Source organism: Marmota monax, unplaced genomic scaffold, assembly GCF_021218885.2.
Source record: "Marmota monax isolate L192 unplaced genomic scaffold, Marmota_monax_Labrador192_F-V1.1 WCK01_AAM20220418_F8-fsc00024, whole genome shotgun sequence".
Classification (NCBI taxonomy): Eukaryota; Metazoa; Chordata; class Mammalia; order Rodentia; family Sciuridae; genus Marmota; species Marmota monax.
Genome location: NW_026695224.1, coordinates 24,578,151 through 24,591,444, shown reverse-complemented (window position 1 = coordinate 24,591,444; position 13,294 = coordinate 24,578,151). Strand labels below are relative to the sequence as shown.

General features: G+C 40.2%; 1 protein-coding gene across 6 annotated transcripts in view; it reads right to left on the bottom strand.

The window, feature by feature from the left end:
- Hydin (HYDIN axonemal central pair apparatus protein) overlaps nt 1-13,294 on the bottom strand; it is a 398,809-nt gene that overhangs the window by 21,175 nt on the left and 364,340 nt on the right. For 5 of the 6 annotated variants that reach the window (XM_058575799.1, XM_046435142.2, XM_058575800.1 and 2 more), the window contains 6 exons: nt 11,830-11,995; nt 10,920-11,067; nt 10,268-10,475; nt 8,833-9,054; nt 2,399-2,568; nt 335-533 (listed from right to left, as the gene is read on the bottom strand). In XM_058575799.1, the coding sequence (XP_058431782.1) occupies nt 335-533; nt 2,399-2,568; nt 8,833-9,054; nt 10,268-10,475; nt 10,920-11,067; nt 11,830-11,995 (1,113 nt within the window). Of the gene's footprint in view, nt 1-334; nt 534-2,398; nt 2,569-8,832; nt 9,055-10,267; nt 10,476-10,919; nt 11,068-11,829; nt 11,996-13,294 lie in introns of those variants that run through there. The other variant, XR_009225878.1, reaches the window with a different exon arrangement.

Genomic DNA, 13,294 nt, shown 5'->3' with positions numbered 1-13,294 from the left:
GCGGGAGAAAGATATGCTTGGGAAGGTGCATCTGATAATCTCTAAGAAAACAAAGAAAGTTTCTCTAGTGCCTGTGATTACCAGAATCCTTTGCACAGTGAAGTTTGGAATTGAGTAGGAGCTACCATTCTCTTGAGTCTGATTTGACGATTTCCCTCTTTGTGTGATTAGAGACATTGTTTCAGTGGGAGAGGCGGACCTCTGAAAGAGCAACCCGGTGGGGGGGGCAAGATGTGGAAGGGAAGGAGAGCTGTGTGGGCTCCGGTGGGCAAAGGAGGCTGTGGGGGGTGGGAAGGAGGGGTTGAGCCCAAGGACCTCCCTCAACATCTCTCACCTTCATTTCAGTGCCTTTCCCTTTGATTTCCACAATTTGCTGGGAAAGCCCATTGATCTCGAAGGGGATGAGTTCTTGATAGCTGATAGTTTCTTGAGGATAAAAGATAATTGGAATCTCCAGAGAATTTCCTGGCTTCACCACATCCACACGGAAGTTCACCTCCAGGTGTGGGGTGTTGGTGTACAAACAGTCTATGCTGGGGGAAACCAAGAGGAAGGAGTGCAAACTCTGAGAATGCTGACCTAGAGGGATTGGCATGTTTCTGACTCTCTGGGTTAGATGCTGATAGGTTTTCTGCCCTGCTGTCCTAGAGTCAGAGAAGTCATTAAAGAACTGGAAGTGACCACACCAGTGACCAGCCCACACTCTGGATGTGGCATTCTGTGATACTAGCAGAACCAGGCCTCTAACTCAGAGGCTCACAACCCCTTTCCCAGCGCTCTTTAACTCTACTGAGCCCCTGCTTGGTGATGATGCATCTCAAGACTGGACAGGAATATACAGTTCTAGAGTCAGATAGGAGTTTGGATCTGGCTCTAGCTAGCCACGTGACCTAGGAAAAGGTACTTAGATTTCTAGGATCTAAGTTACTTGGATTTCTGTTTCCTTATCTGTACAATGGGAGAGGTGATAGCTATTTCATAGGACTGTCATGAGGATTAAATGAGATGATGTGGCTAAAGCAGTCTACTAATATATGCCATAAAGATGAGATATTATTATTATGGCTCATTGCTCAACTTGAAGGGATCCTGAGAGATCATATCTGCCATTTCACCTGTGGGTACGAAGGCACTTAGACCTCTCCATTGTAGCACCCTTCATCTTCCTGACTGGCATTTAGAGAAGGGTCTGGTGAGGCCAATGTATAGAGCTTGATGCTTTAAACAAAGGAAGAGTGAGATTACATGAAATCATTTTAGAAGCATATAAGTAGTAAGTTTAAAAATTGATATTTAAGTAAACCCTATTAAATTTAAATTTAACCCTAATGGAAATTTCTATAATTTAATATTTTGGGTATTAAAATAATAGCAGCAGCAGCAACAGCTATGGCAGCAGCAACTAATAATAATTGAATACTTTCTATATTTTGGGCACTGTTCTAAGTACTGTCTCAAGAAGGATTAATTTAGTCTTCCTAGTACTCTTATATGGTCAGTACTGATTACCCCATTTCAGGCAAGAAGACAGAGACACAAAGAGTTAAAAAAAATTTGGCCTTGGGATGGTGGTATAGCTCAGTGATAAAGTACTTGCTGAGCATGTGCAAGGTCCTGGGATCAATTCCAGAACCATAAAAAGAAAAAAAAATGTGGTCAAAGTCACACAGCTAAGGAAGAGCTGAAACTTGAACTTATATCTGTGCTATTCAATTTGGTAGCCTCTAGACACATATGACTACTGAAATTAAAATTCATTAAAATTCAATTAAATAACATTCAGTTTTATTTAATTTATAAATGTTACACTAGCCACATTTAAAGTGCTTTAGAGCCACATCTAGCTCTAGGTCACACTGGATGGTGCAGATAAGCAGTATCTTCTTCGTTGTGTAAAGTTCTCTACAGTACTGATATAGAGGGCTCTGAGTGAACACAGGTCTCTGGGCATGATGAGATTCTGTTTAGGTCTGAAATGGGGCCTAGAAATCTTCACCAGAATGTTCCACTGGGATGGTGCAGAGGCTAAATTTGAATCAGAAAGACTTAGGCTGAGTACATATCTGCTCTTTTCTGCAGATAAATTCACCATTTAACTCTCTAAACTTTATTCCACATCTATTACATGAAGAAAATAAACAGATGTCACCAACTTCCCATTGGGTCTTTGGCATTGACCTCTGCACAGGAAGAGGGTTTTAAGCAGAGTGGCTCACAGCTACCCAGGGATCCCCACTAGTGGTGGGGATAGGGGCCCAGGATTCACGTCTACCTGAAAGGGTTTGACTTTTCCCATAATGCTTCCTTTTTGGTCTTGGCAGGACTAGATCTATATGGAGTCTGTAGGACCCAAAAGGAGCTTAGGAACCATTTGGATGCTCTGAGAAGCCTTACTTACCTCATGGATGTTTCTTCCCTGTTGGTGACAACCAGGATTTGTTTGTATAGGGGCATCCCAGCTTGGTAGATGAAGCAAGTCCCAAAGTTGTAGCTGGTAAAGGAGAAATGGATGGCTGGACTCACAGCACAGCCTGAGATGCTACATATAAATGTCGGGCCATGGATGATCTGTGGAGAGGGAATGAGAGGGGGACCATGGTTAGGAGAAACAGGAAGAGAGGGTACTTATATCCTCAAGGTAAGGAGGAAAGTAGTTGGTGTTTTGAAGCAATATTCTCAGGGCTCCAACTGCAGAGATTCTGACTCAGTAAGTTAGAGTTGTATTTACAAAAGCTCCACTGTAACCAGACGCTACGCTGACTCTTGCTTTGCTCCCACAGCAACGATTCAGCTTGAAGGTGGAGGGGTGTGGCAGACACTGCTGGTCACCACCCAGCATGGTGGCTGCCACTCTCCCCATGGCTTCTTTTCTAGTGGGACTGACTGGCTGCAAATGTGGGTAGATGGATAATTGATTTCCCATTCTCTTGTGCCGCTCATCATGGGGATGTGAACAAAAGAGGACAGGAGGGTCTCCCATCTTGACCAGAGGCAGAGTCTTGCTTGGGAATGTTCTTGGTCTTCACACTCTTCCCCTCTGGAATGCAGACACAGGTCTTAGGTAGAAAGGTCATTGGTGACAAGGAGATGACAAGAATGAGGTCAAAGGCCAACATGTCCAAGTCCTTGAGAACGCAACCATAAGGTAATATGTGACTCCTTGGTACATGAACTTAGTTTGTTCTTCACAAACTCTATAGTACAAAATTTCATAAATTGATAATTGATTTAAAATGAAATATCCACTATTCATTCTGTATATCATTAGAATATATATTACTAAAATAAATACTAGAAGAAACATTCTAAACATCATAGAGTAAGTCAACACTCCTTGGTATAAGTTTGCATAAGCAACTTTATCAATTTAAAAACATTTTTTTATTCAAGATTTTGAATGTCAATACTTTGTGGTTGATTCTCTGACAAGTGCTTAGACTTATTACCTTAGATTATCAACTTTTCTATTAATTAGGGTAGGAAGATCTTATGATACATGAGCTTTCTTTTTGCTGTAAGAAATGAAAGTTCTGGAAAAGACACTTCTCAGAAGTGTTCTGAACCACAGCCTGGCATTTCTCATGGATGATGTCTGTAGCTCTACCACTGGGTTCCAGGCCAGGAGAACAGCTGAGCACCTAGTGGCCAGAGGCTCCACTTTGAATTCCATGGCTTGGATGATTGTCCTCAAAAACCCTTGTGCTTTTCACTACTGTATGACCCAGATATTCCACTCCTTAGTATATAACCAAAAGATTTAAAATCAGCATATTACAATGATGCACCCACATCAATGTTTATAGCAACACAATTCACAATAGTCAAACTATGGAGCCAACCTAGATGCATTTCGACAGATGGATAAAGAAAATGTGGTATATATATATATATATATATATATATATATATATATATGTGTGTGTGTGTGTGTGTGTATATATATGTATGTATACACACACACACACACACACACGCGCGCAATGAAGTATTACTCAGCCATAAAGAATGACATGATGGCATTTGTCAGTAAATGGATGGAACTGGAGACTATCATGCTAAGTGAAATGTCAGTCTCAAAAAGTCAAAGGTTAGGGTTGGGGATATAGCTCAATTGGTAGAGTGCTTGCCTTGCATGCACAAGGCCTTAGATTTAATCCCCAACACCACAAAGGTTAAATACTTTCTCTGATATGCAGAAACTAATTGAAAATAAGGGGATGGGAAAGAGAATAATAAAAGAGAGAGAGAGAGAGAAAAAAGGGGAGAGAGAATTTCATCAAAATAGAAGAAAGATCTGTAGAGAAGATAAAGGGGACTGAGGAGGAGGAAGAAAGGATTGGGAAAGGGGACAAACCGTGGAATGAGTCTGACCAAACTTTTGTTTGGCGTGGATGAGGCACAGTGGGTCCCAGCATTGGGTGTGTCTGCATGATGCAAATTTAAGAAAAAAAGTAAACTGTAAATGGATTGAAGAGGGATTGGTGGAGTGGGGACAGGGGGACTCCCATTGGAACACTTGATGGTATCCCATTGATTTCTGAGGTTCCATTCATTTTTCTCCACTTTTTTCTTTCTATTCTTCATACTGGGTAATCTCAATTGCTCTATCTTCAAGTTTGCTGATTCTTTCGCCACAACAAATCTGTTGAGCCCCTCTTGTAAATTTTTGATTTTAGCAACTATACATCTCAACTCTGGAATTTATATTCTTATAATTTTTATTCCTTTATTGAAATTCTCTATTTGGTGAGACACTGTTCTCCTATTTGAGTTATTTAGACATTTTCCTCTAGTCCTTTGAAAAATTTTTTGAGGGGGGTGGCACTGGGGATTGAACTCAGGGGCACTTGACCACTGAGCCACATCCCCAACCCTATTTTGTATTTTATTTAAAGACAGGGTCTCATGGAATGGCTTAGTGCCTCGCTTTTGCTGAGGCTGGCTTTGAACTCTCAATCCTTCAGCCTCAGCCCCGCCCCCACCCAGCAGCTACTGGGATTAGAGGTGTGCGCCATTGTGCCTGGCTTTCTTTTGGACATATTTTATTGATTTTTTATGCTGGGGATTGAAATCCAGGGCCTCATGCATGCTAAGCATATGTTCTACCCAGAGCAGCTGATTTCAGGAATTTATCTCCAAGTTCAACATCTTGGGAAAAGTTTCTGTTAATTGGTTTTCCCCCCAGATCTAAATAATGCTTTCCTTTTTTTGGTGTGTGTCTCATATTCTTTGTTGGAAATTGGACATTTAAAATAATGTAGCTACTCTGGAAATCAGATCTCACAGCCCCCATCCTGGTTTTGTTGCTGTTGTTACACTTTTTAAAAATTTGTTCTCATTAGTTTTACATGATAATAGAATGCATTTTGGGGCTGGGATTGTGACTCAGCGGTGGAGCCTCGCCTAGCCTGGACTGGACGGGGTTCCATCCTCAGCACCACATAAAAATAAAGGCATTGTGTTGTGTCCATCTATACCTAAAAAATAAATATTAAAAAAGAATGCATTTTGACACATCAAACATAAATGGAGTATAACTTCTTTTTCTGGTTGTACATGATATAGATTCACACTGGTCATGTAGTCATATGCACATAGGGAAATAATGTCAAATTCATTTTACTGTCCTTCCTACTCTTTCCCTCCTCCCTTCCCTTCACTCTCCACTGCCTAATCCAAAGTACCTTTATTAATCTATAGCCCTATTCCCTTTTGTAAGTTGGCATCTGCATATCAGAGAAAACATTTGACCTTTGCATTCTGGGGATTGGCTTACTTCCCTTAACATGGTATTCTCCAGCTCCATCCATTTACTGGTAAATGCCATAATTTCATTCTTCTTTAAGGCTGAGTAATATCCTATTGTGTATGTATACCACATTTTCTGTATCCATTCATCTGTGGAAGGTCACCTAGGTTGGTTCCATAGTTTAGCTATTGTTAATTGAGCTGTTATAAACACTGATGTGATTGTGTCACTATAGTATTCTGATTTTAACTCCTTTGGGTATAAACTGAGTAGTGGGATGATAACTGGGTCAAGTGGTGGTTCCATTCCAAGTTTACTGAGGAATCTCCATACTGCTTTTCAACAATTTTCAGTCCCACCAGCAATGTATGTGTGTACCTTTTCCCCCCACGTCCTCACCAACATTTATTGTTTGTATTTTTGATAATTGCCATTCTGATTGGAGTGAGATGAAGTGAGTAGTTTTCATTCACATTTTTCTAATTATTAGAGATGTAGAATATTTTTTTTCATATATTTGTTGATCAATAATTGTATTTCTTCTTCTGTGAAGTGTGTTCGGTTTCTTTGCCCATTTATTGATTGGGTTTTTTTTTTTTTGGTGTTAATTTTTTTGAGTTCTTTATATATCTGAGATGCATGTGGTAAAGATTTCTTCCATTCTGCAGGCTCTTTCTTCACATTATTGATTGTTTCCTTTGCTGAGAAGAAGCTTTTTAGTTTGAATCCATACTATTTATTGATTCTTGATTTTATTTCTTGTGTTTTAGGAGTTTTGTTAAGGAAATCAGATCCTGAGCTGATATGGTGAAGATTCAGGTCTACTTTTTCTATAAGGTGCAGATTCTCTGTTCTAGTGCCTAAGTCTTTGATCTACTTTGAGTTGAATTTCATGCTGGGTGAGAGATAGGGATTTAATTTCATTTTGCTGCATATGGATTTCCAGTTTTCCCTGCACCATTTGTTGAAGAGGCTATCTTTTCTCCAATGAATGTTTTTGGCACCTTTGTCTGGTATGAGATAACTGTATCTATGAGAGTTTGTATCTGTGTCTTCTATTCTGTACCATTGGTCTATGTGTCTGTTTTGGTGCCAATACCATGCCATTTTTGTTATTATGGCTCTGCGGAATAGTTTAAGGTCTAGTATTGTGATGCCTCCTGCTTTACTCTTCTTGCTAAGGGTTGCTTTGGCTATTCTGGGTCTCTTATTTTTCTAAATGAATTTCATGGTTGCTTTTTCCAGTTCTATGAAGAAGATCATTGGGATTTTAATAGGAATTGCATTAAATCTATATAACATTTTTGGTAATATGATCATTTTGACAATATTAATTCTGCGTATCCAGGAGCATGGGAGATCTTTCCATCTTCTAAGTTCTTCTTAATTTCTTTTTCAGTGTTTTGTAGTTTTCATCATAGAAATCTTTCATCTCTTTTGTTAGGTTGATTCCCAAGATTTTTTTTTGGTTTTGTGAATAGGATAGTTTTCTAGTTTCTTTTTCAGTAGATTTGTTATTACTCTTTGTTTAGTAACTTTTTCAGTACAATCTATACAGTAGTCGATATGTGTGGATGATATGTTTTAAGAGACCCTGAGGATGTCGAAACCACAGACAGTACTGAACACTATTTATACCCTGTTTCTTCATATACACACATACATACACACCTATGATAATGTTTAATTTAAAAATCAGGCACAACAAATTAACAACAACAATTCATAATGAAATAGAACAATTTTAACAATACACTATAATAATCTTATGTGAGAGGTCTCTTTCAAGGTACTTTTCTGCACTGTACTTTTCAATCTTCTTGTGGTGTCTGAGATGAGACTTAAACGAAGCACTTTGTGGCTTTTCATTGGTATGCCTGAGTTGCCAATATTACTACTTTTGTGTTTTGGGGCCATTATTGAGTAAAATAAGAACTACTTAAATACAAACACTGCATGACTCAACAGTGGATCTGATAATGGAGAAAGCAACTAAGTGACTAACGATTGGGTGGATATACCAGACAAAGTGTGGATTCATTGCCTGGGAAAGATGAAGTGAGATAACATGAGATTTCTTCACACTACTTAAAACAACACATCATTTAAAACTTATTATTGTTTATTTCTGGAAATTTCCATTAAGTATTTCCAGGCTGTGGTTGACCATGTGTAACTAAAACCATGAAAACTGAATTGCAAATAAAGCGGGGGGGGGGGGTGGTGCTGCCGTATTTGTATTTATACATGGCCACTGAATTCTCTGCTCAGTTATCTTAGTGGTAAGACAGTGGTTGGATAGAGATTTCCTTAAATGCATTCACCAGGGGCTGTGACACTCAGGTAGGCAGCTGCCAATTCTACTTTATATTTCACTTTTTGCTTTCACAGCCTAAATGTTAGCTAGAGGTAAGAACTTAAGGCCTTCTCAACAGTATCACAACCCTGAGATACACATGTGTTGCACATGCAATACATGGCTGTCTAGATTCTGGGGAATATATTAGAACTTTTCAAGTCCCCTATGAATATCTCCTTCCCTAGCTTTCCTTTTATATTTTTGGGGTTAACTTGTTGTTTGCTCAGGTAGCTGCAATGTTAAACAATTGCCACCGATTATTTTGGACAAATGCCTCATGAGAAAAGGCTGCTCACATTGAGCAAGCTCTGAGTCGGGTCAAAGAAAAGAAAACTCTGTGAGTGGGTTTGCTTGAGTGGAAGTTTCCACTGAAATTCTAGACAGGGAAAATAATGACAATTCTTTTATAATGGGACCTTTGAAGAATTCTGAGGCTGGTCTGCTGTCTTCAGACGAGATCGGGCGCGTTCAGGGTGGTTGGTCTGCTGTCTTCAGTGGCTGACAGGTTGGTGGTTTGCACACTTTGATTTCAGAACTGTTGTTCTTCAAGGCTCCTGCTGAGCATAGGGTGGGTGGGGGGGACTAGGAATAGGGCAAAAATACCTCAATGCTCACTATTCTTATGGATATTCAGCCATTTTTCTTGAGTGAGTGCTCCTAGGATCGCTGCAAGTTTATGGTTTGTGAGTGCTTTCAGAATATGGATAGTATTAAATATTCTCACCTTAATTATGAGTTCCAGGCCATTCAAGACACACTTCTGATTTGGGTGGAAAGACAGGGTGGCGTGTTCACTCTGCCCCACATTCACAGTGCCGTTGGTAGGTGAAAATTCAAAGTACTTCAATAGGGTTTTGGGCCCGGCAAGCTCTCCCTGGAAGTTGAAGTTGAACTTCCCAGCGTTGGTAAAACTGAATTCACACTGTACACATTCATTTAATTCCGCCTGCAAGACAGAAACCAGAGCAATAAATGAAAATCACAGTTCCCATCTCTGAGAAAAACATCCTTTTGGAAATAAGGATGGCAGATGATATTGCTGAGCTGACTGCTATTAGTTAATATAGTTGAGTATTTTGGTAAGAGCTACTAAGTATTGGGTTCCTTGTTTTTTTTTTTTTTTTTTTCCCAGTACTGCTAGAGATGGAACTCAGGGCCTCATACATGCTAGGCAAGCACTTTACCATTGAGCTATATACTTAAATTTTTTTTTTTAAATTTTGAGACAGAGTCTTGTTAAGTTGCTTAGGCTTGCCTCAAATTTGTAGTCCTCACGGTTCATTCTCCCAAGTATCTGGGATTATAGGCATGTGCCAAATTCTTAATATCTTATCAAATGTATGTTGTCAATTTAATTGTCTCTTGGTACTTAAGCATCCTTCCTTTGTATCCCTCCCCACTGCCTGAAAAAGAAAAGCATTCTGAAGAGACAAAGCATTCTCATAATAACTAAGTACATTCTGAGGATGGAGCTGTTTCTGTTCTTTTGGTCTCTTGGCATTTGAGACAGACCAGGCTCAGCTCATATTCTCTTTTTAAAATTTGTTTTTATTTTATTTGTTCTTTTTAGTTATATATGACAGTAGAATATATATTTTGACATGTTATACAAATATGGAGTACAACTTCCCATTCTTCTGGTTGTATGTGATGTGGAATTATATTGGTTGTGTATCCATATGTGAATATAGGAAAGAAATGTCTGATCCATTCTACTGTCTTTCCTATTCCTGTTCCTCTCTTTTCCCTTCATTTCCCTTTGTCTAATCTAAAGCACTTCTATTCTTCCCTGCCACCCCTTATTGTGAGTTAGCATCTGCATATCAGAGACAACATTTGGCTTTTGGTTTTTGGGATTGGTTTATTTCACTTAGCATAATAGTCTCCAGTTCCATCCATTTACCAGCAAATGTCATCATTTCATTCTTATTTATGGCTGAGTAATATTCCATTGTGTATGTATGTATGTATATATATATATATATATATATATATATATATATATATATATATATATATATATATATCACATATGGGGACCTAAGCTGGTTCCATAATTTAGTTTTTGTGAATTGTCAGCTCATATTCTCTTGTACCACCACCTTCCTCAGTTAATTGTGGAGACTGAGAGAGATAGTAAGGCCCTCTCACACCTTTACCTCATAGAAGTTGATGATGTTGGTCTGGTTGGGTGTCAAGAGAGTGACGGAGCCAATCCTGTCCTTGCACTTGACCTCTGCATTCATAGTGTATCCCTCAGCTTTGACATTTAATGTCAGAGGGTGGACTTTCTTGTTCACATTGCAGATCAAATTAAAGTTCACGTCTCCTTCATGCTTTGGTGTGAAGAAAATATCAACTGATACCCTGGATGGAAAATAAGACAGTAGATTTGTCAACTGAGCCAACCAGTTAAAACTTGTTAAAAAAATATAAGCCCAGTGAATTAGCAGATACAGTATGAGTAAAAGGCACCAAGAAGGCACTCCAAATCATGACGGAGTTTTAAGATCTGCCAGGCAAGGCTAGACTTTTCTCTGTGGATTCACACATATGAGACAGCAAGGAAACAATTTACAAACATGAGTGAAAATAATAAGGACGAGGATTTAAAATCCTCAGTGCTCTTTCATTCATCAAGAAAATGAATGCCAGGGAGTAGGTAGGACACAGATGGAATTGCTAATATCTAAATCTTAGAGTTGGAAGAGGTTTTATAAATGGGAAACTCTAATGCATCCTCCTGGCTGTCAGGCCTTGAATCCCTGCCATGCTGGGAGGGTGCATCCTGAGGTCTTCCTTTTCCTTTACCTGGACAGTGGTGGAATCCAGCCTTCCATGGGACAAACCACCAGGCTATTGCTGAAGCCTTCAGAATATCGGGAGTTGTCCTGAAAGGCAAAGTTGAAGCCCAGGTCCTCCTTGTTGATGATCTGCACAGTCTCCCGGGCTTCTCTGCCTGGAGAAGAAATGACAGACCCCAGTGGAGGCCTCCTGTCTGCTTGCTGAAGTACCTCAGCAGACTCTGCCCTGCAGGCAGGATGGAGTCTTCTTAGAAGGACTCTCCAAGTGTTGTTCCCTCCCAGTCTCAATTCCTTGGCCTCGGACTAATTTTTTTCTTTCCTTTTGCTCTTCAGGTGACTTCTCTATCTTGGGGGATTTTCCTTCTAGAACTTCACTTCACTAATCCCCTGCTCCTGTTGGGTGGCTCAGCTGCCCTGGTTGAAGCTCTCCTGGGATTCTGGCAACAACATTGTCTTCCCTTGCTCCCTAGATCCCAGGAGTTGTGATGCCTTCTTGAATGTGCTAATGGGGCTTGACTCTCTCTGATCCGACCTTTAACTGCCCATATCTCTGTAAATATTCCCTGAATTGAATTATTTTGAATTAGACCTTAGGTATGGCAGGAGTTTCCTTTCCAGGGCACTAATACATCCCCTCTCATTTCTTTTGCCCCTTGGCTGTTGTTGAAAATTTATTTTCCTACATAAATTTCAGGACTAATTTATCTGATTTCCTTCCCTCCTCAATCTTTTTGGGGCTAAACTGTCAGAGTTAGTATAAGTGGGTCCCAAATATTGCACGGGATATACTTACACTAAGACACTTATTATCTGAAATTAAAATTTAACTGCATCCTGTATTTTATCTGGCAGCTCAAGTTGCGATTCTAAGTAGAATTTGATTGGATTAGCATTTATTTTCAACCAGGCATCCTTACCAATAAGGAGAGAACTAAAGTTGATGTGTGACTTGTCCAGAGAGATGAGAGGGTCAATGGCTTTGCCCACCAGAAGGAAAGGGACTGAGATATTATGTTCAGGGATTAAGAAGGTCCAGAATGCTTCCGTGATGTCCAGATGGGAAGGTGTGAACTGGAACACAATCTAAGAAGACAATTGGGAACACAGTGGTGAAAGGCACTTCTGTTTGCTTATTCCTTATGTCCTTAAGAGGTTTGTTGGTTCCAGAGTCATGACAGCTAACATCCTCAAGTTATTGCTGCCTTTCCAGTCTCTGTGAGGGCTTGTAGGTCTGGCTGTACCAGCAACATCAGTGTCTCTTCCCTACCCACGTGTCCTTTAAGGGAATGTATCCCACCTACAGCCTCTTCTGGTTGTTATATTTTGCCCTGTCTTTGGATGGCATGGTCGTACCTTGGTTGACTGGACCATAGAGCTGGCACCCATTTCAAAGAAAGAGAATATACCTGTCTGTCAATAGCCTGCCACACAGCCCGACTCAGATTAGCAGGGATAACCATATGTTTCACTGAGAAGTTCAGAATTAGAAAACAAGTGGCGAGGCTAGCTGGCAATGGAGTTGATGGTAAAAGATGCTGTGAGAGTGAGGTGGGCCGTGGCATGCCACAGGGGAAGAAACTGGCTGGTGGGGAGAGAATGGATGAGATGGAAGAGGAGAAGAAAAAGACCTGGAAGGAAAGTTCAATCTCAAAACCTGACCCAAGTCCTTTTATTCTTTAACTCGAGTGAGTCTCTTTGCAATTTATCAGTCAGGACCAAATGGGAGAACCATGGAATGTGGCCAGAAAGGAAACAGAGAGGTCCTGTGCCCATGCCAGGGTGACACGGGGAAGTGTTCTAGAGATGGGTCACTTCAATGACACTACTGTCATCCAGAGGCCAGAATGACTCTGTATGATGGATTCTACAACTTGCCTCTCCAGGAATTGGGCAGCATCTTTGACATATTTCTGGGCTGTAGTGGGGGCTATCCAAGTAGGACCATGTCCAAGGCAGACCCAGCTCCTGGATCCTGTCATGCTGATGGCTAGGTATTGGCAATATGCAGAGGTCAATATCAGAGTCAACAAAATACATTTCATTTAATTTGGAAAGTGTTAAAAATATTGAACTAGCGACCAACAGGTAGAACAGGGAGACTTACATAGAAATGTGGAAAATTCTGGCTTCCCCAGAAAAATTCTTGGAGACTAGGCCACCCTAGGTCTGCTTGTCTATGTGGTGGTCATCTGCCAGAGAAGAGCTGGAGCCAGTAGGCATTGGTGACTGGCATTCCCTATCATTGTCTACCTGACCGTCTTCATTCATTTGAGTGACCTTCCTGAAGGCATTTTAACTTGTAATGTTTGTTCTACAGGTTTATTTCTACCTCTAAGACTCTTTACAGAACTTCTTGGATAGGGAACCCATAGTAAGTTCATA